Source organism: Lissotriton helveticus, chromosome 4_1 (assembly GCF_964261635.1).
Source record: "Lissotriton helveticus chromosome 4_1, aLisHel1.1, whole genome shotgun sequence".
NCBI classification, from domain to species: domain Eukaryota; kingdom Metazoa; phylum Chordata; class Amphibia; order Caudata; family Salamandridae; genus Lissotriton; species Lissotriton helveticus.
The window spans coordinates 799,750,607-799,777,964 of NC_136063.1; the positions used below are offsets into that span (position 1 = coordinate 799,750,607).

The 27,358-nt window shown below is 49.9% G+C and overlaps 1 protein-coding gene across 2 annotated transcripts in view; it reads right to left on the reverse strand.

Moving 5' to 3' along the window:
• Positions 1-27,358, reverse strand: part of THOC1 (THO complex subunit 1) — a 334,223-nt gene that overhangs the window by 85,757 nt on the left and 221,108 nt on the right. For both annotated transcript variants that reach the window (XM_078687449.1, XM_078687448.1), the window contains exons 17-18: positions 19,750-19,815; positions 2,657-2,740 (exon numbers count right to left, since the gene is read on the reverse strand). In XM_078687449.1, the coding sequence (XP_078543575.1) occupies positions 2,657-2,740; positions 19,750-19,815 (150 nt within the window). The remainder of the gene's footprint in view (positions 1-2,656; positions 2,741-19,749; positions 19,816-27,358) is intronic.

The window sequence follows — 27,358 nt, forward strand, 5'->3', positions numbered from 1 at the left end:
AGCTCCTGACGCCTTTTTTTTTTACACCCCACCCCAACAGGAATCGCCAGCGCTAGCTCGACCAAAACCAGTAAGAAGCTGAGACGAGAGGGAGTCTACTCTGGATGCATGGGGCTACAAAAAACGAGAAGCTACACTCAGGGATTGCACTTTGGACTTCCATTGCAGTCCTGAATAGGTGAGATCTAACTATCGTCAGGTAAGTACGGGGGAGGGGTGTGTGTGCGTGTGCGTGTGTGCGTGTGTGTGTGCGTGTGCGTGTGTGTGCGTGTGCGTGTGCGTGTGTGTGCGTGTGTGTGTGTGCGCGCGTGTGTGCATGTGTGTGCGTGCGTGTGTGCATGTGTGTGCATGTGTGTGCATGTGTGCGCATGTGTGTGCATGTGTGTGCATGTGTGCGCATGTGTGTACGCGCGCGATTGAAAGGCTGACTGGCTGTGCACAGTTGGAGCAAGAGATGTGCACGGCTCCGGGGAGCTGGGCGTGCGCGCCCACGGTGCGAAATCCATGCGTGTGCACAGATCTGTCTCCCTTCAGAGGCAACTCAATAGCAATAGGTCGAGAGAGCTCGACCTAAAAAGGTATACATTGATTGGTTTCCATGATTGGCTTATTTGGTTTTACTATCAGTCCCCAGTAAAGTGCACCAGGAGTGCCAGGGCTTGTGAATACAAATGCTGCTGGTGGGCTTGCAGCACTGGTTGTGCCACCCATAGAAGCGGCCTAGAAAAATGTGTCTAAGGTCTGCCATTGCAGAACCTGCGTGCAGTCTGGTACTCTCATGCTGACTGCGCAAGTGCACCTACTTGCCAGTCCCTAAACCTTCCCTTAACTTCATATTAGTCACTCCTATGGTAGGCCCAGGGGCAGGGTGCATTGTAAGCATAAGGTAGGACAAGCCCTGATGTGTGTGGCATGTCCTAATAGTGAATTACAGCCATTTTCGTTTTTCACTATTGTAAGCCTACCTGCTCTCCATAGGACAGAATGGGCTGCTGAAAATATTACACTATATAATCTTAACAGACTCAGAGAGCATGGTGGGAAGTCAAGTTTAGTATGCCTTAACTCAGAATAATAAAATACTTCTTTTGGTAAAGTGTATTTTAATATCCTGTTTTTTGCAAACGCTACTTTTAGAAAGTTAGCCTTTGCTTGCCTAACTATTCCAGCCCACCTCTGCTAGGATGTGTATCTGCTGTCTGATTTCTGAGAGTGACAGGGCAGGGGAATTCCAGGAGACAGTCTGGGCTGCCAGGTGGTGAATAGAGATTACACCAGGATGGGTGGGAGGTGTGGCCCTTGACTCTGAATAGGGCTGTGCTCTGCCACCACAATGCTGGCTCCACCTCCGGCGGAGCGTCTGATGTCTCTGCCCTGCACCCTGAAAGAAGCAGCAAAGTCTCGAAAACAAAGTGCTCCAAAACTGGGTTGAACCAGGCTCAGGCCCCCTGGCCTGCAAGAACAAAGGATTTTGCGTATATTAAAGTAGGAGCCCTGCTCCTAAACATTAGATCCTGCTTGTGAACCAAGAAGAAACTCTCTGCCTGAGGAGGAGGAACCAGGAGCGCTGAAGGAAGAAGACGGTCCCTATCCTGGGGGACTGGCCTGCAGTGGTTGCCTTGCTGCCAAAGGAGAGGGAGAAACCTTGCAAAGACTTGCTCCTTTTAAAAGACTTGCTATTTTCTAAAAAGAACTTGTGCTCAAAGCGATCTCCAAGGGCCTGGAAGTGAGCTGGCCCCTGAACTGAGCCCCAGGACCATTGGGCTCTCTCCTCCCCTTTCAAAGCGAGCTGCTGGGCTGCCTACACTCGTGCCGCTGAGACGCCGTCGCTGAATGTGCCTCCTAAACTCCTAAGTGATTCCTGAAGTGCCCCGAGTACGCACCGTGTCTCTGCCTCCCGGGGCCGTGCCGCTCTTGGAGAGCCGTCCTGTACGTGTCGTACAGGACCGCTACGTGCCGCACTGCTGCCCCCGGGGATCTCGCCCGCAAAAGAAGATACGGCTCGTACACCGCCTCTCTGCCAACCAGCTGGTATTTACTCTCGAGGCCGCGCCGCACTTGGAAAGCCGTCCTGTGTCAAATGAGAACAAGCAAGTCTTATGCCAATTAATTCGCAGTCCCAAAAGATGTGCAAAGCGATTGAGCTTATTAGTTATGGTATCCGGCACCGCTCCAACATTCTTTATGTAAAGTAGTAAATCATCAGCGTATAGGGAGATTGTGTGTAGTTCATTTCCCAGATGGATCCTCCAGGAGGTTGCAGATGTTCTCATCGCCAATGCCAGAGGCTCCACTGCCAGGAGAAAAAGAAGAGGGGAGAAGGGACAACCTTACCTAGTGTCTCTTTTCACAGATATGGGTTGGGACATCAGGCTTCCCGTTCTCACCCTCACAACCAGATTTTTATATAGTAGCTGCAGGAGGTACTGCTGTAGAAAAGTTTCTAGAATCAGTCTGACGCCTGGGGATAATTTTAAGGTAAGGAATCTGCTGCTAGATTGAAGGTTACATACTACAGTGCTGCTGTTAAAGATACAATAATTAAGATAACTGTGCAGGTATTTTCTAACAATAAAGTGTACTTTAAGAGGAATAATGCTATGACCACCTCTATGGCAAATCTATTTTAAAATAACAAAATAAATAGCATTCTTACTTGTACTCAGATTCAACCATACTTTCAGGATCAGCCTGTTCAATAGCTTCCTCAAAAAATTCTTCTAATGCAGGCATAAATTCTCTGAAAAAAAATAATTTTCATATTAGTAATGGTTAGTTCATTATGCTAAACAAATACTTGACAAATTACACCTCTTATTGTTATCCTGCAACAAACCCAATTCTCACTCAGGAGGTCTCTGAATTACAAACTAAAATGGAAACCACCAGCATGTGGCACAGAGATCAGGGCTACCTTTTGTGGGAATGTAGTATTAGGGGCTTAGCAAAGAAGAAACATTTTCCTTGTGGGGAAACGCTGGGAAAATACTTTTTCCTATTGCTTTTGCAGTCGCTTAAACTAGCAGAATTACCACTACTGGACAATCTGCAAAGTGTACCAAAGGCAGAATATACAGCTGGAAGCTAGGTACATCTCAGTTGTTATGGCCCAAGTTTTATTTCTTTGATGTAAAAGTGCAAATCTAAGACGAGAAGTAAATATATTTCAGTTTCTTTGTGAACTGGACATCAGATCTCCATTTTATCCTGCAATGCAATATCAGTGTTATACAAAACATGGACTTATAAAACATCTATCTTCCATCCTATCAACTAAAGATCATCCATGAGGATATTTTACAGTATAAGTGCTCCCATAAGAACTCCATTTACTATTGATCATTCATATAATATTTATAAAAGGTAAGTCATATCGGAATCAAAGTTGGCCTGGCTGGTGGATAAAGTCTTAAACTCTTAAACTAGACCGCAAAAGGACATAATAAATGTATGTGATGAACAAGGCACGAAATGCATGCAGAGACAGAAACAAAGGACAATATCTGTTTCTGAGAAACAGTGGACAATACTTGTTCAACATTTGAAACGAACAAGTTACTTACCTTTGGTAATGTATTATTTGGTAGAGACTATCTAGCTGTAGATTCCTTACCTTTGAATTTCCGAGGTTGGATCCGTAAACTTTTGCTGAGCAATATCCCTTGCGCGCGCCATCGGGTCGCTCCATTCGGCTCTGCGTGATGTCATCGGCAGCATCAGTTATGATGTTGTGGTACCTATATGGGCACTACACAGGTGCGCAGACATCAGTCATTTTCTTTTTTTCCACACCAGAAGCGCAGAGCCACGAAGTACCTGATACAGTCATGTGCAAAACTAGTGCTCACTGTGCCACTGGATTCAAGCTAGCCTGGCTGAAGGGTGACATACCCTGAAACCGGTCCCAGGATGCTTGTTTCCGGTCCAGGGAGTTCGGTCTGGACTGTTCCCATGGGGCACAGGGTCAAGACTGATTTGCATATGGCTGGGTCCAAACTGGGGTGGCGTAGTGAGCAAAAGAACAATGGATTTAACCCAGACCTTTTGAGTGGGGGAGAATGTTTGCATTGTCAGCATTCCGTCCATCATTTGTTTGCTGTAACAATGTGCAAAACTAGGGCCCTGAAAAGGGGAAGAACCCCTAGCCCTACAACATTAGTCCGCGAAGCGGTGAGGCATGCGTGGGGCTGTAAGGAATCAGCAGCTAGATAGTCTCTACCAGATAATGCGTTACCGAAGGTAAGTAACATGTTCATCTGATAGAGACTTCTATCTGTAGTTTCCTTACCTTTGAATCAAATACCGAAGCCATACCATCACGGCAGTGGGTTGCGGACCAATAACGTATACTAGGAAGTCCTGCAGGACAGAATCGGCAAAATGCCCATCTCTGCGGAGCGGACTGTCCAGGCAGTGGTGCTTGGTGCACAAGTTACTTACCTTCGGTAACGATATATCTGTAAGAAACAGTAGTTAGTATTAGATTCCTTACCTTAGAATATCCCCAGGCGTCAGACTGGATCCGGAAAGTTTAGCGTAGCAGTACCCTTGCGCGTCGGTAGGCGTCGTCTGCGGCTCCGCGTCCGTCGCCGGGATGAGGTCGCCAGAGTACTTCGACGCCGCCCTCGCGCGCTGACGTCAGTTCTTATACACAGCTTTTCTGCGCCAGAAACGCAGAGCCATGATAAAAACCAACACTGGTGCCATGAAACTAGGGCCCTGACCTTAACACTAGATATCGGTTCGCAGAACGGGGAGGATGGGTGGGGCAGTAAGGAATTTAATACTAACTACTGTTTCTTACAGATAGATCGTTGCCGAAGGTAAGTAACTTGTGCATCTGAAAGAAACAGGTTAGTATTAGATTCCTTACCTTAGAATAGATACCCCAGCAATACCAACCCCGGTGGTCGGTCTGCGAACCAATAATCACACCAGAAAGTCCTGGAGGACGGAACGGTCAAAGAAGCCATCCCTCCGGACTTGGCTGTCTAGGCATTAGTGTCTTGCGAACGTGTGCAGCGAGGCCCACGTAGCTGCCTGACAGATCTCCTGCAAGGGGACTCACCCGCCCAGGGCAGTAGTAGCCGCCGTGGCCCGAGTGGATTGGGCCCTTAGCCCAACAGGAGGCTCCTCTTAGCCAAAGAGTAGCATGCCTTGATGCACAACACGACCCACCAAGAGATGGTCCGTTTGGGCACCGGCCACCCCTTCTTAGCGCCCACATAACCAACAGTAACCAACAAAGAGTTGGTCATCCACCCGGAACTGGCATGTGCGATCCAGATAGTATACTTGTAAAAAACAAGGGTTCCCTGCAATACTGATAATGATAACCCCTAGGTCAGGGAAAAAGTACAGTGTAGGTATGTAGGTATCTACACTGTGCGATCCAGATAGTATGACAGCGCACGTTTTGGGTCCAGACGGTGGAGCCGCTCTTCCTCTTTAGAGGGGTGTGGAGGCGGAAAGATGGTGGGCAAGGTGATGGACTGCCCGATGTGGAAGGCTGTGACTACCTTGGGCGGGAAAGAGGGTCTTGTCCGCAACATAACCTTGTCCGGATGGACAAAAAGGAAAGGAGGTTTAGAGGAAAGAGCCTGGAGCTCACTCACTCTCCTGGCAGAGGTGATGGCAACCAGGAAAGCAGTCTTAAGTGTAAGAAGACGGAGAGGACAGTTATGAAGCGGCTCAAAAGGAGCGCTCATCAGGTAAGTCAGAACCAGGTTCAAGTCTCACTGGGGCATCACGAAAGGAACAGGGGGTAACATATGAGTGATGCCCTTCAAGAATCTATTAACAATCGGGGACTTGAACAAAGAAGGCTGATCAGGTAGCCTCAAGAAAGCGGAAAGGGCAGAAAGGTAGCCCTTGATAATGCCCAGAGCAGAGCCCTGCTGGGCAAGCGTAAGAAGGAAGAGGAGAACCTCAGAAAGGGGGGCAGAGAGTGAATCCACAGCCTTTGCTGTGCACCATGCCACAAATCTGTTCTACCTGCAGGTGTATACAGACTTTGTCGAGGGACGCCTGGCTGCCAGAATCACATTACAAACTTCAGGAGGCAAGTCAAATGGCCTTAACTGTCGCCGCTTAATCTCCAAGCATGGAGGTGGAGACTGGACAGGTTCAGGTGGAGGACCATCCCCTGCTGCTGCGACAGAAGGTCCTCCTGAAGAGGCAGACGAATCGGGGGATCAACAGACATGCCGAGTAGCCCTGGATACCAATATCTTCGTGCCCAGTCCGGAGCCACAAGGATAACTTGGGCCGCCCGGTCCCGCCTGATCTTCTTCAGCACTGTGGGCAGAAGTGGTATAGGCGGAAAGGCGTACAACAGACCGCAGCTCCACTCGCGATGAAAAGCGCCCCCGACAGAGTGCCGCCTTGGAAATTCCAACGCGTAGAACTGATGACATTGCGCGTTCTCTTCTGTGTCGAATAGATCTAACCAAGGTTCTCCCCACTGCTGAAAGAGGCCTTGCGCCACGTCAGAGTTCAGACGCCATTCGTGATCCATCATGCACAGATGGCTGAGTTAGTCCGCCCTGGCGTTCAGGGAACCTGCCAGGTGTTGAACCACCAGGGTCACGCCCTGATGTTCCAGCCACTGCAGAGGCGCAGAGCCTCCTGGCATAGGGTCCACGACCCCACCCCGCCCTGTTCGTTGCAGTACCACATGGCGGTGGTGTTGTCCGTGAACACCTGCCCTACACTCCCCCGGACAGAGGGGAGGAATGCCTTCAGTGCAAGCCGGATCACCCGCAGCTTCAGAAGGTTGATGTGGAGCCGGGACTCAGCCGGAGACCAGAGGCCTCTGATCTCCGCCTCTCCCATGTGGCCCTCCGAGATCAAGACATGGTCGGACAAGTTGCCCTGATGCTGGGCCCACTGAAACTTCAGGTCCCACTGCAGAGCCCGCATCCGCCACCGGGCGTGATGCACCAGAAGGATGCAGGAGGCCATCAGCCCCAGAAACCGCAGCGTCAACCTGACCGAGACTCGGGCTAACGGCTGAAAGATCGGAATCAGAGCCTGAATATCCCGAACCCGCTGTTCGGGAGGATAAACCCAAAACTGCACCGAGTCTAGAACCTCTCCGATGAAGAGGAGCTTCTGAGAGGGACACAGGTGTGACTTCGGCTCACTGATGTAGAACCCCAGCAGGTGCAGGAGGTCGGCCGCAGTCTGGAGGTGGCTGAAGACTGTCTGGGGCGAGCCCGCCTTCAACAACTAGTCATCGAGGTAGAGGAAGACTGAAACCCCTAACCTGCGCAGATGAGCTGCGACCACCGCCATCACTTTCGTGAACACTCGTGGGGCACTGGTAAGGCCGAAGGGGAGCACGGTAAACTGAAAGTGCTCGGGTCCAGGGCAGCTAAGACCTGAGCCAGTGTCAGCATCTTGAACTTCTCCTTCCGGAGGAAGCCGTTGACGTTCCGCAGGTCCAAGATTTCTTGGGTAACAGAAAGTAGTGGGAGTAACAACCACACCCTACTTCTGGCCCAGGAACGCGCTTGATGACCCCCTTGGCTAAGAGGGCCGTAACTTCCTCTTGTAGAAGTTTCAAGTGATCCCCCGACATGCGGTGGTATGGCTGGAGGGGACGCCTCGAAGGGGAGGGAGTAGCCCCTTCGGACGATTTGCAGCACCCACCTTCCGATGTGACAGTGCGCCTGTGGAGGTGGTGATGGTGAACCCTGCCCCCCACTGGCGTCACATGGGCCTGAAAGCTCGGACTAGGAGGGTTTTGAGGCGGGTGCTGCAGGGGTAGGTGTGGACTGGCCACGGCGGTTTCCATGTCCGCCACCGCGCTGGATGGTAGTCTGCGGCCCGTGGCTGGCAGGATGTGTGGGAGCGCCCCTTCCTTGGCCGCAAAAGGCAGCCGTTGGCTGGCGCGGGCCGAGAGGCCCAAGGACTTGGCCGTAGCCCTGGAGTCCTTAAAGCGCTCAAGCGCATGGTCTGCCTTGTCGCCAAACGACATGTCCATAAGGGCATTTTGGACATCAGCCGAAAAGTTGGCGGACCTCAACCAGGCGTCGTCGCCATCGCTCTGCCCAGTGAGTCAGTGGTATCCAGCCCACACCGGATGGAATACCGTGCCGCATCTCGACCCTCCGCAAGGGCTTGGGGGAGTTTAGTCCGGGCCCCCTCCAGACATTGTGGCAGCCTGTCCGCGACCGTGTCCCACAGAGAGTGGGTGTAACGGCCCAAGAGGCATGCGGTGTTGACTGACAGCAACCCTAAATCAGGGAGGAGAATACCTTTTTCCCGTATTGCTCATACCTCTTGGATTCCCGATCGGGGGAGCCGCAGGGAATGCGGTCTGGGAGTTAGAGGCCTGGATGACCAAGCTCTCGGGGGTGGGGTGGGTGGACAGGAAGCAAGGGTCGCCCGGAGCCGGGCGGTGGCGCCTGGCCACGTTCCTATCTACAGGACGTTCCTATCTACAGGCGGACCTGTAGCGGGCTTGGACCAAGTGCCCAGAAGAACGTCTGACAAGGCCTCATTAAAAGGCAGCAGGGGCTCGGCCGAGCTTGACTGCGGTTTAAGGACCTCAGTGAGGAGGTTAGTCCTCACGGCCGCGACGGGGAGCTCAAGGCCCAAGGCCTTGGCAGCCCGCGTCAGCACCACACTATAGGCAGCCCCCTACTCCGTAGCCATGGTAGGAGGGGAGACAAAACCAGTGCTGGGCGAAGTGTCCAGACCACTGGCCTCCCCAAGCTCACCTGCCCAGTCCTGAGAAAACTGACACTCACGTGCCAGAGTGTCCTCGGACCCCTCCCAATCCTCCTCGTCACCCATCACCATCAGCCCCAGAAGCCGCAGTCGTCCAAGTATGGGAACACATGAATGTGTTATCTTCTTAAATGGGCTGCTACCACTGCTAGACATTTGTGAATACTCTGGGTGGTGTGGTAACTCAGAATGGGAGAACTTTGAATTGATAGTGCGTCCATTCCACTACAAACCGAAGATATTTTAAGGGTCGACGTCAGTACTTACGACCCATTGCCCCGGGGTGATATCTTCAACGTCGGAGTGCTCGGCGTCGGAGGCGATGAAGGTGCCTTCATCCATTTGCTCCTGCTCATCGATGCCTTCCTGGAAGATGTCGTCCGGTATCGATGTAGATGATCGAGCCATACTTATTCGCGTTTGACGATCTCTGATGGTTTTCTTGGAGCGGAAAGAGGCACAAGCTGGACAGTCTTTGGCCTTGTGTTCAGGTAAAAGGCAGAGGTTACACACCTCATGCAGATCAGCGTGTGGAAACTTGGCTCCACATTGAGAACATTTTTTGAAGGGAGTCCTTTCCATGAGCCACAAAGGCCTGATGAAGCAGCAAGGCCCGAAGGTCTGCTTCGACGACTGGAACCGCAGTAAAAGTTTGTGGAGAAGCATGTCGAAAGGGAAACACGATCGAGACAATACCGAAGAATTGGGTAAGGATTGCGCGTCGAAAGTTAACTCGGTAACGATACCAAACTGGAACGCGCGGAACACATCCGAGCCCGATGGCAGAAAACAATCTGAAGATGGAGTCGATGCCCATGCGCACTAGCACTATTGTCCAAAGGAGGAGTCACCTATCTCGTGACTTCCAAAGACTTTTCCAAAACAATAACAAACTGCAAATATCGGAGCCCATCACCAGATGGCTATCTATGCATAGTGTGTGATTTGCAGCTCATATGCCTCGAACAGACCGTTTTGAAAGACAGGAGTCTCAAAGGACAACTATGCAAAGGTTCAAACTTGGAGCCAACAAGAAAGTGAGAACAAGATTTAAATCCCATTGAGGCATAATAAAGGGAGTAGGCGGAAACCTATTGGTAAGGCCCTTAATAAATCTTAAAACAATGGGAGATTTAAACAAAGACGGCTGATCCGGCAAACAAAGAAACGCTGACAAGGCCGACAAATAGCCCTTAACAATGGCCACAGCACAACCCTGCTGTGCCAAGAACAGCTAAAACTGACAAGTGGGCCTTTAATGGATTTCTCTCTACACCATTCGACAAATCTAGACAACCTGGAGGAGTAAACACACTTGGTGGAGTGTCCCGTGGACGATAAAATAACATCCACTACATCTGGCGGGAGAGAGAAAGAATTCAGGTTGCACCGTTCATTCTCCAGGCATGGATGTGCAGGCTCTGGAGGTGGGGGTGTAAAACCTGCCCCTGCGAGAGGAGGTCTACCCTCAGAGGGAGACGGAGCGGAGGGTGCGATGAGAGGTGAAGTAAATCTGTGTACCACACCCTTCTTGGCCAATCCGGGTCGAATCTTCCTCAGAACCAGAGGAATCAAGGGTATGGGGAAGAAACACGTACAGAGGCTCTGAGCCCCAATCTAACTGAAAAATGTCAACCATCGCTCCCTGTATCGGAAACTGGAGACTGCAGAATGACAGGCAGTGTGCATTCTCGAGAGTGGCAAACCGGTCCACCCGAGGAGTTCTCCAGATCTGAAAGATGTGATGAACAACCTCCGGATGAAGCATCCGCTCTTGATAGTCCGAGAACTGCCGACTGAGAGAATCTGCAAGCACGTTCAGCACCCCGGCAAGATGATTTGCTATCACACAAATCTGGTGGTCCTGGGCCCAGGACCAGAGTCGTAGAGCCTCTCTGCAGAGACGATACAACCCTACTCCTCCCTGCTTGTTGTGGACCACATCACAGTAGTTTTGTCCGTCAGGACCTGAACGTACTGACCGCAAAGGAAGGGAAGAAAGGCCTTGAGTGCCAAACGTATCGCCCGCAATTCTAAAGGATTGATATGAAGCAATCTTTCCTATGGAGACCAAAGACCCTTGATCGCCAAATCCTCCAGATGAGCACCCCACCCTAGGGTGGAGGCATCCGTTATCACCGTGGCCACCAATGGAGGAAGATTAAATGGCTTTTCTTGTGACAGGTTGCCTTCCACGCTCCACCAAGTCAGTTCCGCTGCAGTGTCTCTGGAGATCCTGACCATCTCCCCGAGATCCCCGTTGTGTTGAAACTACTGCATGCGGAGGCACCACTGAAGTGTGCTCATGTGTCAGCGTGCATGGTTGACCAACAGAATGCAGGAAGCGAACAGACCGAGCAGGCGAAGGACCTTCAAGACTGGAACAACCGCTCCATTGTGAAACAAAGGGATCATTTCCAGAACGTCGAGAATCCTCTGTGGAGGTGGAAAAGCTCGACACACAGTAGTATCCAGTACTGCCCCTATGAACAGGTTGCGCTGAGAGGGGACCAGGTGAGATTTGGGCACATTTATTGAAAAACCCAAGTTGAACAATAGCTGAGCTGTTACTCGCAGATGATGAAGCACCATCTACGGCGACTCCGCTTTGAGCAGCCAGTTGTCCAGATAGTGGAAAACTGGAATCTCGACCTCCTGAGATGAGCTGCCACCACTGCCACCCATCATCTTTGTAAAGACTCGAGGTGCAGTAGTAAGACCAAACAAAAGGATCACAAACTGGTAGTGCTGCGAGCTTACCGTGAGACTAAGATACTTCCTCTATGGGGATGTGAAAATATGCATCCTGCAAATCGACAGATACCATCCAGTCGTCTTGCTCCTTGGTGCCTGAAGAACCTGAGCAAAGGTCAGCATCTTGAATTTCTCCTGTTTGAGGTAAAAATTCAAGACCCGGAGGTCCAGGATCCGTCGTAACCTGCCATCCTTTTTGGGCATCAGGAAATACCGGGAGTAGCATCCCTGACCCCTTTCTTGCTCCGGGACTACCTTTATCGCACCTTTGTGCAATAAGGCAAGGACCTCCTTCTGGAAAGGGAGTAAATGATCCTCCGAAAAGAATCCTTGGCATGGAGGGTAAGAAGGAGGCAATTCCCGGAAGGTAAGGGCGTACCCATTCTCTACAAGATTCAAAACCCAAAGGTCCGTGTAGGAAGGTGGATACCCGACTATGGTTACCCCCAACTTTTTGCCTAGTGTTTAGCTGGTTTTCGACTTAGTTGGCCTGGGATCCTGCTATTCAGGACCCCAGGCTATCTGCTCTCTCTGTAAAATGGACTCCATGTACTGTAGGTACATACCAAATTGGATATTGGGTTACCTTTGTGAGTCCCTGTATATAGTGTACGATAGGTACCCATGGCATAGGTGCACCCAAGGCCTACCAGGGGCTGCAGCATGTATTATGCCACTCCTGGCTGGCCACTCAAACTGACACAACTGGCTGATCACTCAGCTGGGGCAAGGTCGTGTAATCACCCCTTGCTTAGGTATAGTATTCGTAGATCTACCCTTATATATAGACACACAGTAACCTATAAGTCACTCCTATGGCAGGCCTTAACAATCCTGGAGGCAGAGTGCTTGGTTATGTGTGAGATGGTGCTCTAGCATGAGCTGAGCCTGTCTGCAGCTTTCGGAACCATGTCCTTATAGCTGTTCTATGATATCGCCATACCATATACTCTTAAGTGCATTATAATCCTCGCAGTTGAATGCTAACTTTGGTTTGGCTTTATCTAAACATGTCGTGTAAGGTGTCATACGCTTTGGAATACTACCCCCTCGCCAATTCTGGCGACGGGGGTAGCATTCCACCCTTCTAGAGGGAGAAGACATGTTGTGCTGATTATCCCGGTTAAAGTTAACCAGAGCCCCAGCGTCACAAAATGGATGCTACTGCCACAGACACAAGTCTGACCTCCTGCTGCTGGGAGTCCTTCCAGTCACGGAGGTTTGGACAATAGGTTTCCTGCCTGGAGAGGTGCAAGCACCACCCCAGACAGGACTTTGTGTATTGGGACAGGGAGGGCTGAATAGATTGAGAAACTGCATGGGGCACACTAGGTGCTCCATGCATACCCCAGTTCAAACCGGTTGCTGGGGCACTCCAGCTCTGGCGCGAAACTGGACAAAGGAAAGGTGGTGTAACCCCCCCCTTCCTGGTCCCACCCATAGGAGGGACCTAGGAACTAATCCAGCCCCTTTTAGCTGTATAAAGGTAGGAGCTGTGTCCTAGGACTTTAGATTTGATCCTGAACTGAAACTTGAAACGAAACTCTGGACCTTCGATGTTCAGCTGAAGACTGAAGAATCTCCTTTGTGGCCAAGGAGTGACCACCCTGGGCAACCAGGCACCATCCAGCAAATCAACGGCTTGCTCTGTCGACGTTCCCGCCGGAACCCGAGCACAGAGCCTGACAAGACCCAGACCTCTCTGACCCTCTCTTCACATCTGTAGCATAGCTGAGATCCGTGGAGGCGATGAGACACGTGGGACCGGACATCTTGAAAAGCCTGCAACTTGCTAACTGTGCAGCTCCTGAGGCATCCTTCAAGCTGTGCACTGGGGACTGAGAAACCCCGAATCCGAGCTCCACCTGCACCGAAGATAAGCCCTCCACACTCCACGAGTTCTGCGTGGGGCTCTTCTGCTTGTGTTCTGCTCGACCCGTTGTCCGGTTGCTCGCCTGTTGGCTAGTAGCCTCTGTGACGACAATCCTTTTGAACCAACTCGCTGGTCTGGTTGCTCCAGACTGGCCCTTGCCTCCCTGCAAAGGTGAGGCACCTCAGACCTTGCTGGTCTGTATCAGAAGCCTTCTTTGAATCCTGCGTGGGTTGCCTTTGCCAAGGTTTGTTGACTCCAATGCGGCAGTCGCCCCCTCCATCTGCGAGAACCTTCGTGGGACAGCTCCTCTCCAGCATCTGGTCGTCCTCGACGCCTCCTGGTCCGCGTGGCTGAAGAGACAAGCTTCAAGACAGCACCTGATTGCTCCTCGATGTCGTCTGGTTCCTTCCTGGTTCCACCCGGTCACTGGCTAGTGACCCAGACTCTGTCCCCTCTGCTTTCAGGTCTTCATCCTCGATCCACCCTTGGATCCACCCGGACATCTTCCTCCTGGTCGCCTGCAGCATCTTTCTTCACAGGCTCCATAGACTTCAACGGCGAAACCCGACACATCTTCACACCTATGCACCCGCTTCCTGTGGGTGAGGTAACGCGAGTACTTTGGTGCTCCCATGGATATTGACTATCCAAGTGTCTAGGTTTTTAGTTGTTTCCTTCTAGCTAGACCGGAATGTCCTGAATCCTTCTTTTTCTAAACTCTAAGTTCCCATTGACTCTCGCGTGTGTGTAACGACACTGCACGCGCCGCCTGTGGGCCTCCTACTCCTAACCTAAGGTTCAGACAGTGTAGCCCCAGCGATTCTCTAGGCCCTAGGCCTTTCCTTTTCTCGTGACGTGGTACTTATACCACTTTCTTAATATATGGTTTGCTTTGCCCCTAGGGCCTAACTGTAAATTGTGCAACTTAAAGTATTCTGATTAAGTAACTTGTTATGTGCTTTTGCCTGATCTCATAAAGAGTTCAGAGGAGTGTGTTAGTGAATAAATACATATATATTTTATATATATCCTGTGTGGTGTCCTTTCATTTGACATTCAAGGGGTTACATATGGTAAAACAGCTGGCTTTACACGCCCTCAAGAGTCTTTTAGCCTAAGACTGTTCTGTCCACGCTACCACTAGGATAGCTGGTCTATAAGGTGGACTTACAACCATCACCATAAGGGTTGTTTTGGACTGGTGCAAGGTGTTCACTAGAATAGCGAACATCATATACCAGGCCAACTTCTCACAGTCCGTAGTGACAGATTTCCAATCCAGTAGAAAATAGGACAGTCGACCCCCCAAAGGAGTTGCATGCTCCAGGATGGGAGATCTAGGGCTGCTTTCCTGCATTACCAGGGGGAGTAGGGGACGTAGGAGGAGGAGAATTGACTGGTTGACCCTCGCGTGCGACCCCTGTTTTTCCCTCTGTAGGATTTGTAAAGAGGGTTTTGTTGCTGAGGCTGTCGCAGGCTACGAAAGGAAACCTTCCAAATCCTCAATACCTTCTATATCCAAACCCCCTTGACTGAGTTTGCAAACCTAAGGACTTTGCCCTGACCTTGCTGTCCTTGAATCTGTGAAGTGCAGAAACAGCCTTCTCCCCAAACAGCTTTGATCCATCAAAAGGAAGATCGAGGAGGATAGCCTGCACATCTGGAGAAAACCCCGAGGATCTGAGCCAAGCCTGTCTCTTGGTAACGATGGAGGAGCTCATTACCCTGGCCACCGAATCAGCTGTGTCCAGACCAGACTGAATAACTTGACGAGCTGCAGCCTGTGCGTCCGTCAGAACCTCCTTAAAATTACCAAGTTCCTCCTCAGGCAGCTTGGGTGCTAATTGTTTAGCAGAATCCATCAGTGCATGAATATATATCTCCCCAGCAAACAGGTAGCATTGGTGGACTTTATTGCCATGCTAGAGGAAGAAAATACTTTCTTGGCCGATTGCTCCAAGTCCCTGTCGGCAGGAGCCTGAGGAAATGCGCCTGTAGACCGTTTAGAACATGACGCTTGCACCACTAAGCTTTCAGGGGACGGATGAGCCGAAAGGAAGGCAGGGTCTCCTGGAGCACTTCTGTATCTCCTTGCCACGGACCTCGAAAGAGCAGGAGCAGATCGAGGTTTACGCCGCACTTCAAGAATAGGCTCAGTTAAAGCCTCATTAAAAGGCAACAACGGGAGGAGCCAAGCTGGCGACCGAGATGGCTGCATAGACGCTCGGCTCCGTGAGCCTTCTCACCCCGCGCATACATCCTGGCAACTATCCTGAGCCGTAATGGCATATTTAAGTAGGCGAAGGACAACTTTCACTGACCGTTTGCTCCTGAGGCTTTTCCGTGCGGCAGACCCGTGGAAATGTCCCCGACTGTTTTGCGGCCTTCACGGAGCTGGGACCGGGGTGTCGAGTGAGGAGAGTAGCCGGCCGCGACTGCGACAACAGCGGCCTCTGGTGGGGGTGAGGAGTCAGCCGGAGGGCAACGGAGATCTGATGGGCCGCTGGCGACAGTGCAGACCCAGTCCATCTAGGGGAGTGCCTTGTGGGATGTGCGGTGAAGCAGGGTCGAGGAGAGTGCACGATACTTGGCCCCCTTTCCAGTGTTGTGACCGGGCATGACTAATGACTTCTCCCGGAATCGGCGGGCGGCTCCCAGAGAGCGGCAGAGATTTTGTTTAGCCTTTTGGTGACCCTCCGCTGAAGAGCCTGCCTTGACTTTCGGGGTCCTCGTGGTGACTCCTGTTGCGCCCTGGTGTGGGGCCCGGTCCCGAGGTGAGGTGGAGAAGGACGAGGTCGGATCAGCTAAGATGGCGGACGGCGCCCTCTTGCGCAGACCACATCCAGGCAGGGAAGCTGCTGTGCGGGAGAGTCCTGGGGTCTGGCGCCACGAGACAGAGCCCACGTCCAGAGATATACTGGCTGCGCTAACAACCCTGCATACGACCCTGATCCGGGACGCCCGGGATCTGGGAAGAAGGATGGCCGCCATTGTTGCCCCACCTTTCCACACGGGCATAGTTCGAGCTCAAGGAAGCGCCGATGTGCCAGCCTCTGCGTCAGTGATGAGTGCTCCGGCTACCCCTATGTTTGTGGAGTCGCTGGAAGACCCGGTTCATGAGATCGCTTTTGACAGATCTGTTGTACATGTGAGTGACTCGTCGGGGCACTTATCTATTCGGCAGCTGGGGAAACAACGTCGATGTATGGCCTGGGCTGCCCAGGCGGTGTTTCAGCACTTACTGGATGGTGTGATTCTCTTTCCCTGGCTGGTGAGACTGTGTCCGGACTGGAGGATGTTTTCGGGGTCGATACTGGCACAGACGGATTTCCGCCCTACATACTCGGCTGGGTTTGGGTGGCTGAAGTCCCATGGAATAACAACGCTGCCCGATCCGCCCGGATCACTTGGACCCTCCACGCTGCTCTGTATGCCGATTGATAAGTGGCCGTATGTTGGTGCTACTGATAAGAAAGGCCAGGGGTGAGGCCGTCTAGGACATAGTGGAACTTATTGTTGGCTGACTGTGATCTGGGGGACACTCAGCGGGGATGTTATTGATTGTGCTATCGGCGATTCATGTTTTCCATGGCTATTCTGATTTTGCTTTTAGGATGTTTACTGTGCGCGGTGGTGGGGGGGGGGGGCGGGTGGCCAGATTGATGGCCCTTCCCCACATTTTTCCTCTTTTTCTTCTTTTTCTATCTTTCGGGTCTCTTATTTAGGGCGACAGGCACGCTGCTGGGGGGGGATAGGCCGTAGCCTTCTGCAGGGGTGCAGGGTGGGGGGTAGGGGGATGGGGTTTGTTAATTTGTCCTTTTTTTGTTTCTATGGCCCTTTGTCTTTCTTCCTTTTTGGTGTCGTCGTTTTTTATGTTTCCTACAGTATGTTTCGTCTTGAGGGGTCGGGTGCAGCTTTGCTACGTAACGTGTTTGTTTTTACATTTATCCTGACTCGTGTGCCTTGCCCCCAATACTTCAAACGTATTTGCACTATCTGCGGATTTCCTGCTTGGTGCTTACTTTTGTAGGACCATGTCTGACTGTATGGCATTGATTCTGAGTTTTTCTTTATTGTAAAATTAACCTTTTCACATCCTGAATCTTGCATAGTACGCTTGCATACAAGTTATATCCTGGACACTTATTAGACCCTGATTTTCGGGCTGCTGTATTTTCTACATTGATTTGCTGTACTTACGACTTGACTAGCGGCCGGCATGGTTGTAGGCCCATACTTGTATTTACCTGAAGTGACAATAAAGGTTCTCAAAAAAAAAAAAAAAAGGCAACAACGGTTCAATTATAGAAGATGGGGAATGTAAAACTCTGAGAGTAAATTTGGTTTGTACTCCACTGAAGGCAACTGCAAGTACAAAAGCTCTGCCGCCTTTCTAATAACTGTATAATAGGGAGCCACGTGAGATGGTGAGGCTCTTGAGGAAGAAAGCTCCCACTGCGGGGAGGTGTCCATGCAACTAGCCTCTTGAAGACCCTCGAATTCGTCAACAAACTTCTCGATTTCGCCTTCTTGAATATCCTCTCTACGAAGCTGTTCTTCTTCCAACAGCCTCTGTGCCTCTTCTTGAAAGCAGGCGTCGCTGGCGCCAACAGCTCCAGAGCCGGCGTCGATAAAGGGTCCAATACAGGAATCGGCGCCGTACAAAGTTGAGAGGAAGGGCCACCAGATGGCGCCGGGGACTGAGTACACGGCGTCGGAAACTGCCAATACGGTGCCATCAGCATAAAAGGCACAAAGTGTGCCTGGGCATATTGTTGAGGCACGCACAAATTGAAGGCAAGCAGAACCACGGGACCCGAAAGTGCTCCGGAGGGGAAGGCTGCCCTGGCAAACACGCCATACATAGCAATTAAAAAATGCGATTGATCGGACCCTGGTCCAGGAAATGGAGGATACGGAGCAGAGTCAGGATCCACAAGAGGTACAGCTGGTGACGGAACAGCCGGATCCACAGGTACAGTCTCATGCACAGGAGAAGGTTCGTCCTGAGCCTGTAAGCCTTCCGAAGCTGGAGAGCCCCTCGGAGTCAGCAACTGCGCCGGGGTACCTTTAGGTGAAGGTAAATGAATAGGAGTCGCCTAAGGAAATGGCGAAGGCGAAGGAGACACAAAGTCCTTTTCACAACGTCGAGGTGCCGGAGAAGGTGACCTTGAAGCCTTTCCCTTCAACGAAAGATGCCGAGAGCCATGCCTCCTCTTCTTTTTAGGCTTCCTAAACTTTAAAGCATGCAAGGTCGAAGACTTCAACTTCGATTTGGACCTTTTTCGACCACTCTTTTCCTTCCTTGCTTTAGCCATGAAGAGTTTGGCCTCACGCACTTTCAAGGCCTTCAGGTTCATCTTGAGACAGCATGAGCAGCCCTCCACGTCGTGGTCCGATGACAAACACCACAAACAGTCCTCATGGGGGGTCAGTGATGGAGATATGGCCCCCGCACTCTCTACAGGGCTTGAATCCCGACTTTCTCGATATCGCCATTGTACAGCTACAGAAAAACCTGGAGAAATTACAAAGTAACTCGAAAACAGTATGGAGAGTCTCAGAAAACAGTTATGCTTCGACGGCGCAGAAAAAAGGGAACTGACGTCATCACACCGACAAGGCTCTCTTATGGCTCCGGTGACGTCGCGAGCAGAGCCGTGGTATTGTGACAACCTTGTCGGCGAGGAGAGCTAGGAAAAAAGTTTCAGCGGAATGCTGGTGCTGGGGATATTCAAAAGGTGAGGAATCCACAGGCAGATGTATCCATCAGAATAGGGGCCCTCATCTCATTTGTCCTCTGGGGCTCTGACTAGGTGTCCAATTACGCCATTGTGGGCTCTCCAGTCTCTCTCCTCCAGGCACTTCCTTAGTACCTACTTTCCCTTCAAGGCATGACTTTGGACAGATGCGACGTGGACTCTCCCTTTGTTTCTTCCGATGAGCGGAGCTCTGAGCCTCACCTCTGTCATTACCTGTCAGTGGTGGTGAGGGGAATCTCTTTGTCCCGCAATCCAGGGTCTCCCTTGGGCCTCCGGTGGATCATGGGAGCAGTTTTGCTGCTCACCGGCAGCCATTGCAGTGCGGAGACAGTGTGGCCTCCGCCATCTTAGTGCGCCGCTCCGCTAGTCAGGTACTGTCGTTTCAGCTGTGTAGCTCTCTCCAGCAGTCACTGCGGCTGTGCCATTGGGGCCCCTGAGCTTCACCCCGATACACTAGCATCTGAGGGGGCCTCTTGGGCCACAGGATGCTTTTGTCGTGGGCCTTGGGCGCCGGAGTTCGGTGTTCACACACCAGTCTCCATGCGTGCCCGGCCATGCCCCCATTCAACACTGCTGAGCATTTTAAACTACATTTTTTATCAAAGAGTACTATATGCAACTCACCTGGTTTCCAGTTTACAGGCCTCCATGTTATCAGGACAAAGATTCCAAAGCCTAGTTAACTCTTCACTACAAACAAAGAAAATACGTGTAACATGTCACTAGCAATACACAATTAGGAAAAATTCATTCATTTGAATAATCTAGTAAATCCCCAACAAAAAAGGATAAGGTTTTACAATCACAATTGAATTTGTTAGATTTCTACAAAATGTATCTACAGTCCTATATAAATACTGTATGTTCGGTTTGCTTGTAGACCTTGGGTAATTTTGAAATTGGAACATGGTATGATCGATATTTTGCACATGTTATTGAAATGTTATTGTTTAATAGTTCACGTTTTAGAAAATTGAATACATTCTTTACATAAAACATAGTATACAGTTTAGAAAGCATGTTTTATTCTATTTTGATTAAAAACATAAGAGTTTTAGGGAGGTATTGACAGGCATCATAACAAAGGGTTAGTGGGTTGTGAGTACAATATGTTCCTGTAATGATTCTCTTAACAGCCGACTGCTCATAAAGAAAATATTACTTACCCAGTAAGCATCTGTTTGTGGCATGTAGTGCTGTAGATTCACATGCTTAGTGTTGGACTTGGCCCATTTTGGCCGGTTCACCCCTGAACTTTTTGCCTTAAGCTCTGACATGTCAGTGGTTTTAGGCCTCTGGGCACTTTAGCACTGTGGTCCAGTGTAAAGGGCGTGCACTCTCTGTGTATCTGTGGTGAGATTGGCCTGCCCTCTCATAGGAATGCATTGGGGATAAGTGTGTCCTTGGTAATTCCCGGTATGAGAGGATATAGGGTCGAGTTTAGCATGTATGAACTCGTGAGAATAAATGCTGTGCAATGGTGTGCACAGATTTATGGTGACTGGTGGAGAAATGCCACTTCTAGTAGTTGGCATTACTGTGTGCTATGTGTCTGCCTGCCTGATGTGAACTGCATGTCTGGATTGTGAGTGACAGGGGCTGAGAGGTGTGGGTGGCTCCAGGAGGGGCAGGGTGAGTCAGCGCTAGGCTGAATGGGACACCTGGAGTAAGAGTAGAGGGAGGGGTAATCCCTTGACTCTGAATAGGATGGTCTCTTCCCTAGTGAATGTTGGCTCTGCCCTCCTGTGGAGTGTCTGATAATGAGCCCCCACCCGACAAAGGGGAAGAGGAGCTTGTAAAACAAAGTGTTCCAAATCCCCCCAGAACCAGTTGCATCTGGTTCCCCCATGCCCTGCACTTTAGACAAAGAGAAAGGGTGTATAAAAGTAGGGGCTGTGACCCCATAATGGTGTTCAGTTCTGGTGTGCTGATCCTGCTGTGGCGTGCGGCTGCTGGGGCCCAGGGGAACTGCCATGAGGGCTTGGTTCCCTGGGCCCTGCATTACCCCATGATCCCTAAAGGAACTTTTGCTGGACTTATTCTTCTTACTGCTGGATCTTTGTCTGCATCTAGCGCCTTGTGAGCGCTTGATTTTGGAGAAGAGGAGCACGAGGGCTCTGCAGCGCTATGCTGCAATCGTCTCAGTAGGAATCCCAGCGTGGGGCTTCACTTAATGAAGGAGAGAAAGGCGGGAGACCACCCCGTATTTGGCCGATTTAGCGGGAGCCCACTCCGCTTCATGATTATTATACATGTCGGTGCCCACCCCGCCACTGTCTGTGCCTAAAACGGGTGCCTACCCCGTATTGCCCGAGAAGAGTTCACAGCCTGTGGGCAGGACCTCGCGGACGTCATTTCTGCCTTCCCCCGGCCGGGAGAAGGCGACGCATAAGTCCGTAGCCTGCAGCCTGTGGTGATGAAGGCGGAGGGGGCCCGAGGCATTTGTCGGTGCCCGCCCCCGCCCCACGAGTAAGAGCGCGGCCAAAGTGAGGAGAGGCCCCGGGTGAGAAAGTGCCTTCTTTCTTGCATGGTATGCCCGCACTTTTTGCTGAATTGCTGATGTACTTTGAGTGTGCCCTGGGCTCCTGCCAATCAGGTACCCAGGGCCTGTGTTCCTTACCTAAAATTGTATTGAAACCTATCTGTGGATACAGGTAAGCCCCTGGTAAATGGTACCCAGGGCACTGTGACCAGAGAAGACCCCTAAGGGCTGCAGCACTTATTGTGCCACTCTTAGGGGCCCTGTACACTGACTGACTGAGACAGACAGACACACACAGACACACACACACACACATTGACTTAACAGGGCGTAAACATGGCACACATCCCTGTGTCTGCGACACTTGTGGTAAGTGCCGACTCTCTGAGCACAACCAATGAGAACAAAAGATGTTCTTAAGGAATTGTAGTTAAACTTCAAAGAATGTTGGTTTCCATCGTTGTTTAGTTCATGTTGTATTCACAGAAAATTGTTCAAATCATTAAACAATTTGTTTAGATGTCTTCAAATATTCAAAGCATATATATCAACACTGTTGAGAATTCACCCAATGCATTTCGGACTAGACACAACATCAGCCAATTACCGTTTGCTGCTGTCGAAGTGGTGCCCAAGCGTGATGACAGACAACAACAACTTTCTTTTGCAAAGAGAAAACCATTGGATAACATTTTTACAATCATCCAAGCCATTGGGTTTGAATGACCGCATGGAATTTTTATGTTATCTGTAACTAACTTGCTCCTAGATCTATTGACTGAATTGATTATCATTTCACATTTTTTTTGCTTATGTACTTTTTATGTCTAGTTTAACTTCCACCCAATCGATATAACTTGTATGCTTGCATGTCTTCTGTGATCAACCCCTCTTCCTTGTATCGCCCCTCTACAAGATGGCCGCGATTAATCTAGTCCTATTTTTATTTCGACCCTCTTCATCTCGCGTTCACCCGCCCCTTTCCTTTTCTTCACAAACACATCGGTGTCACTGATGGTGGAACAGCGTTTACATGCTGTTAGCGTCAACCTTCTAAGTAAGTTTATTCGTCATCCAACAGTATCGACTGCACTTAGTTGCATGACTAATTACACTAGCAACTCACGTCGCACGATCTTGTTCACCTCTTGCACATTGTTTTGATAACGATAATCACTTTTCTTGTTAACAGTTTCGATTAACAGTAACCACGGTCTTTTTCACTTGTCCTGGCATGTTCACGTTCCTTACTTAATTTCTGTTTATTTTCTGGTTCGTCGTCACCAATCTTAGAAGACTCTGGGAGAGCACCCTATATTCGAGACTTCCCCATGACCCCAACATCAATGCATTTGATTATTTTAACAGTGTTCACTCACGTTCACGTACATCGTTGGTTTGATGGTTTTACTGGCACCCGCTTTGAGACTTTCACTTGTCTCTTTATCCTATTTGCTATACTTTACTACTTTCACAACTTTACAGCTTGTTCGCTACTATTCTGAATCGAATGGACAGTTTTATGTGCCATGTGACACTCAGACAGATCGTACATATATTTTTTTGTTTACATTACTTTCAGATTACCCCTGATGAAGGACTCTATCTAGTCCGAAATGCATTGGGTGAATTCTCAACAGTGTTGATATATATGCTTTGAATATTTGAAGACATCTAAACAAATTGTTTAATGATTTGAACAATTTTCTGTGAATACAACATGAAATAAACAACGATGGAAACCAACATTCTTTGAAGTTTAACTACAATTCCTTAAGAACATCTTTTGTTCTCATTGGTTGTGCGCAGAGAGTCGGCACTTACCACAAGTGTCGCAGACTGTTTGTGATTACCACACTTCTGTCGGGGAGTGATATCTCTGGTGCACACCACAAACCGACTCACTACCTACAAAAGCAGAGTGCGTAACCCCTGCCCTTTTCTACACATCCCTGTGTGCCATGCCCACAAACACACTGCCTTGGCATACCTCAGTCACCCCTCCAGCTGGGTGCACTATGCCAGTGGTGTGGGCACAGGTGCATGAGCCCTGTGCCCCTACAATACCCAGGGCCATTCCTGGGCAGTGATGCCATTAAGAGTATATGGTGCTGGGAGGCTGTCATTACGAACTCCACTGCACCATAATGGCTACACTGAAGACTGAGAAGTTTGGTATCAAACTTCTCAGCACATTAAACCCACTAAACTGGCATAAACTGGCATAAACCCACACTGATGCCAGTGTGGGATTTAATGTAAAATGCACTACAGAGGGCATCTTAGAGATGCCCCCTGAAACCTAACCAACTCCCAGTGTCCTGACTGCGTGGCTACTGAGGCTGCCACCACCAGACATGTTTCTGGACCCCTGGGTCGAGAGCTTGCCGCTCTCGGAGGCCTGAAGCAATGCACATCCTGGGACGAGGTTCCAAGCCTCCTTCACCAGGATGGGCAGGGGAAGCTTCAAAGGCATGCCGCCTCTGCCAACGCCGTCCCTCAGGTTGGAGAGGAGAGGTGAAGCATAACTTCGGGCTCCTGCCATCTTGAGGATGGGAAGCCCTACCCAATCAGAGATAGGTTCCTGCAGGTGAGGAGCAGGATAGTGGGTGTACTCCCCCCAGGACAGGGACCCATTGGTCCCTCCCCTTGCCCTACCTGTAACACCCCTAAATTTCGTATTTAGGGGCACCCTGAACCTTCCTTCCTCAGACCCCGATTTTGAAACAAGAAGAAGAACAAGAAGAAAGAATACCTGCGGTGTAGCTGCTAACAAAAGGACAACGCCAACTGACTTGATCCCAGCCCTACCTGCCTTTTGATCCTTGAACCTGCTCCTGCTAAAACCCTGTCGTCTCCTGCAGACAGCAACCTCGAAAACCCCAGAGGACCTGCCTGCCTTGCTCATCTAAAGACTGGGACTCCCATGAGCAGCGGTTCTGCTCAAACAGCAACAACCCCTGGTGCCAGCCAGGAACCGCAAATCCAGCACACTCTGCACCCGCCAAGACGGGCCTGTGCCTGAGTGAACAAAGACCACGAGGATGTCCCCCCCGGCGATTGTGATCACGAATTCAGTGCCCAGGGACCCTCCTCGACGCTCCCGACGACGCCTGCAGCCTCACAACAAGGGACCCCTTCAACCACGACCAGCTGAGGGTAAGATTTCCCCGACGTCAAAAGACACCCCTGCACCCGGCGCCCCACGGCACCCTGTGCCCAACTCCTGGGTGTCTGCCTATCCTCCAACATCCCAACTTACCTCTCAAAGTGGTGGTCGCACCTGAAGAATCTCCATCCCCGAGCCTGCAACCTTTGTTCAACTTCCAGCTTTCCCATTGAATAACACTGTGTGCCCGAAGGCCCAAAAGCACCCTGCACCCAGCCGCCTGAGTGCCACTGGGAGTGCAGCACCTATTCTATACTACTGCTCCACTTGCCCTGTGTAAGTGACCAGGAGCTCAGCTCCCACAGCCTACGTGGCCTGCCTGCTTGCAGCCACAAACCGAAGGCCCCCTATCCTACATAGGATAACATTGGGCCTGCTCTCTCCGCACCCGGCTGCCCCTGTGCCGCTTAGAGTGCAATAACTGTACTTTAATGTCTTGCTCCAGAACCTTAACTCTGACAGTCGAGTACTCACCCAAAGACAGATAACTTGATTTTCTCCATAGGGTAACCGTGGCTGGTTCTCACTTGAAATTTCTTCTGTCGAGTTTTGCAGTCTTGAAATATTCCTTAAAAATCGTCAGAACATCAAAAACTAAATTACTCACCTGTGATCAAGAGAGATCCCAGTGCTGTATCGTTGAGCCCAGCACTGAACCTGAAAAGTAAGTATAACCGTGATTTACTGTTGACCCTATTTTCCCCCATAGGAATACATTGCCTGGTTTTTGCCAGAATTTCTTCTAAGTGTCGATTTTACAAAACGTACAAATATTCCTTAAGAATCACCTGTGTAACAAAAGGAATATGCTACTTACCAGTATGCATCTGTTCTTGGCATAGAGGGCTGCAGAGGGGTACATTTATGAATAGATCGCCATCTGGTGTTGGGCTCGGATGATTGCACTTGTTTTTCTCTTGGAGAAGTCTTTTGTCGTCACGAGACCAATGACTCCTCCTTTGGGTGCTAGTGCGCATGGGCATTGGCTCCATCCTTAGATTGTTTTGCCATAGTAGGGTTAGATGGAGTAGTGTAATAGAATACAGAAAGAGATGCCCATGTAAGTGTATCTAAATAAGATAATGTTGGAACAGACTCAGGTTTCCGGGGAGGCAGGGAGGGCATGTATCACTCTGCAGCCCTCTATGCCAAGAACAGATGCATACTGGTAAGTAGCATATTCCGTTCGAGGCATATGGGCTGCAGATGGTACATTTATGAATAGATTATACAGCAGTTACCTCCCTAGCGGTGGGCACCCGTGTCTGTTGCAACCGTTTGAAATAAAGTTTTTAATACAGCTTGGCCCACTCTGGCTTGTTGTGTTGCCTGCACATCAACACAGTAGTGTTTTGTGAAGGTATGTGGTGTAGACCAAGTTGCTGCTTTGCATATGTCATCTAGGGGAATGTTTCCTAAGAATGCCATAGATGCCCCTAGTTTACGTGTAGAATGAGCTCTAGGAGGAACAGTTAATGTTCTCTTTGCTTTTATATAACATATTTGTATACATTTTACAATCCATCTGGCAATGCCTGCTTTAGAGATAGGATTGCCTTTATGTGTTTGGGAAAACGCTACAAATAGTTGTTTAGTTTTCCTAAAATTTTGTGTTTTCTATGTAGTACAATATTGCCTTTTTGACATCTAATGTATGTAGGGCCCTTTCTGCTACCGTCTGTGGTTTTGGGAAAAAGACTGGTAGTTCCACTGGTTGATTGATGTGAAAAGCTGAAATTACTTTAGGCAAGAACTTTGGGTTTGTTCTAGGAACCACTTTATTCTGGTGTAACTGTAGGAATGGTTCTTGTGTTGTCAGTGCCTGTAATTCACTCACTCTCCTGAGGGAGGTAATGGCTATAAGGAAGGCCACCTTCCATGTAAGGAATTGTATTTCACACCTATGCATAGGTTCGAAAGGTGGTCCCATTAGTCTGGTGAGTACTATGTTGAGATTCCAGACCGGGGAAGGTGGCAATCTTGGTGGAATGACTCTTTGAGGCCTTCCATGAAGGCTTTGATTGCTGGCACTCTAAACAGGGATAGGTGTTGCCTGTTTTGTAGGTACGCTGCTATAGCTGCCAGGTGTACTCTAATAGATGTGTAAGCAAGGTTACATTGCTGTAAGTGTAATAAGTAGCAAATAATATTTTTTGTTGATGTTGTTACTGGTACAGTATACAGCAAGCCTTTTCCACTTTGCTGCATAGCATGCTCTGGTGGTGGGAAGTCTTCCTGCTTAATGATCTCCATACAGTTTGGTGGTAGATCCAAGTATCCAAATTCTAAGATCTCAGGAGCCAGATCGCTAGGTTTAGTTGTTTGGGATCTGGGTGCATTATTTCTCCATGGTTCTGTGTAAGGTGCATGGGTAAAATTCTTAGTTTTTGGTGTGGCACCTGTGAGAGTTGCAGGAGCGTGGTGAACCACGGCTGTCGTGCCCACGTGGGTGCTACTTGTATCATGGTCATTGAGTGTTGTTGCAGTTTTCGAACCACTAATGAAATTAGTGGGAGAGGGGGAAAAGCGTATGCAAATTTGTTGAACCAATTTATCCATAACGCATTGCCCTGCAACAGGTG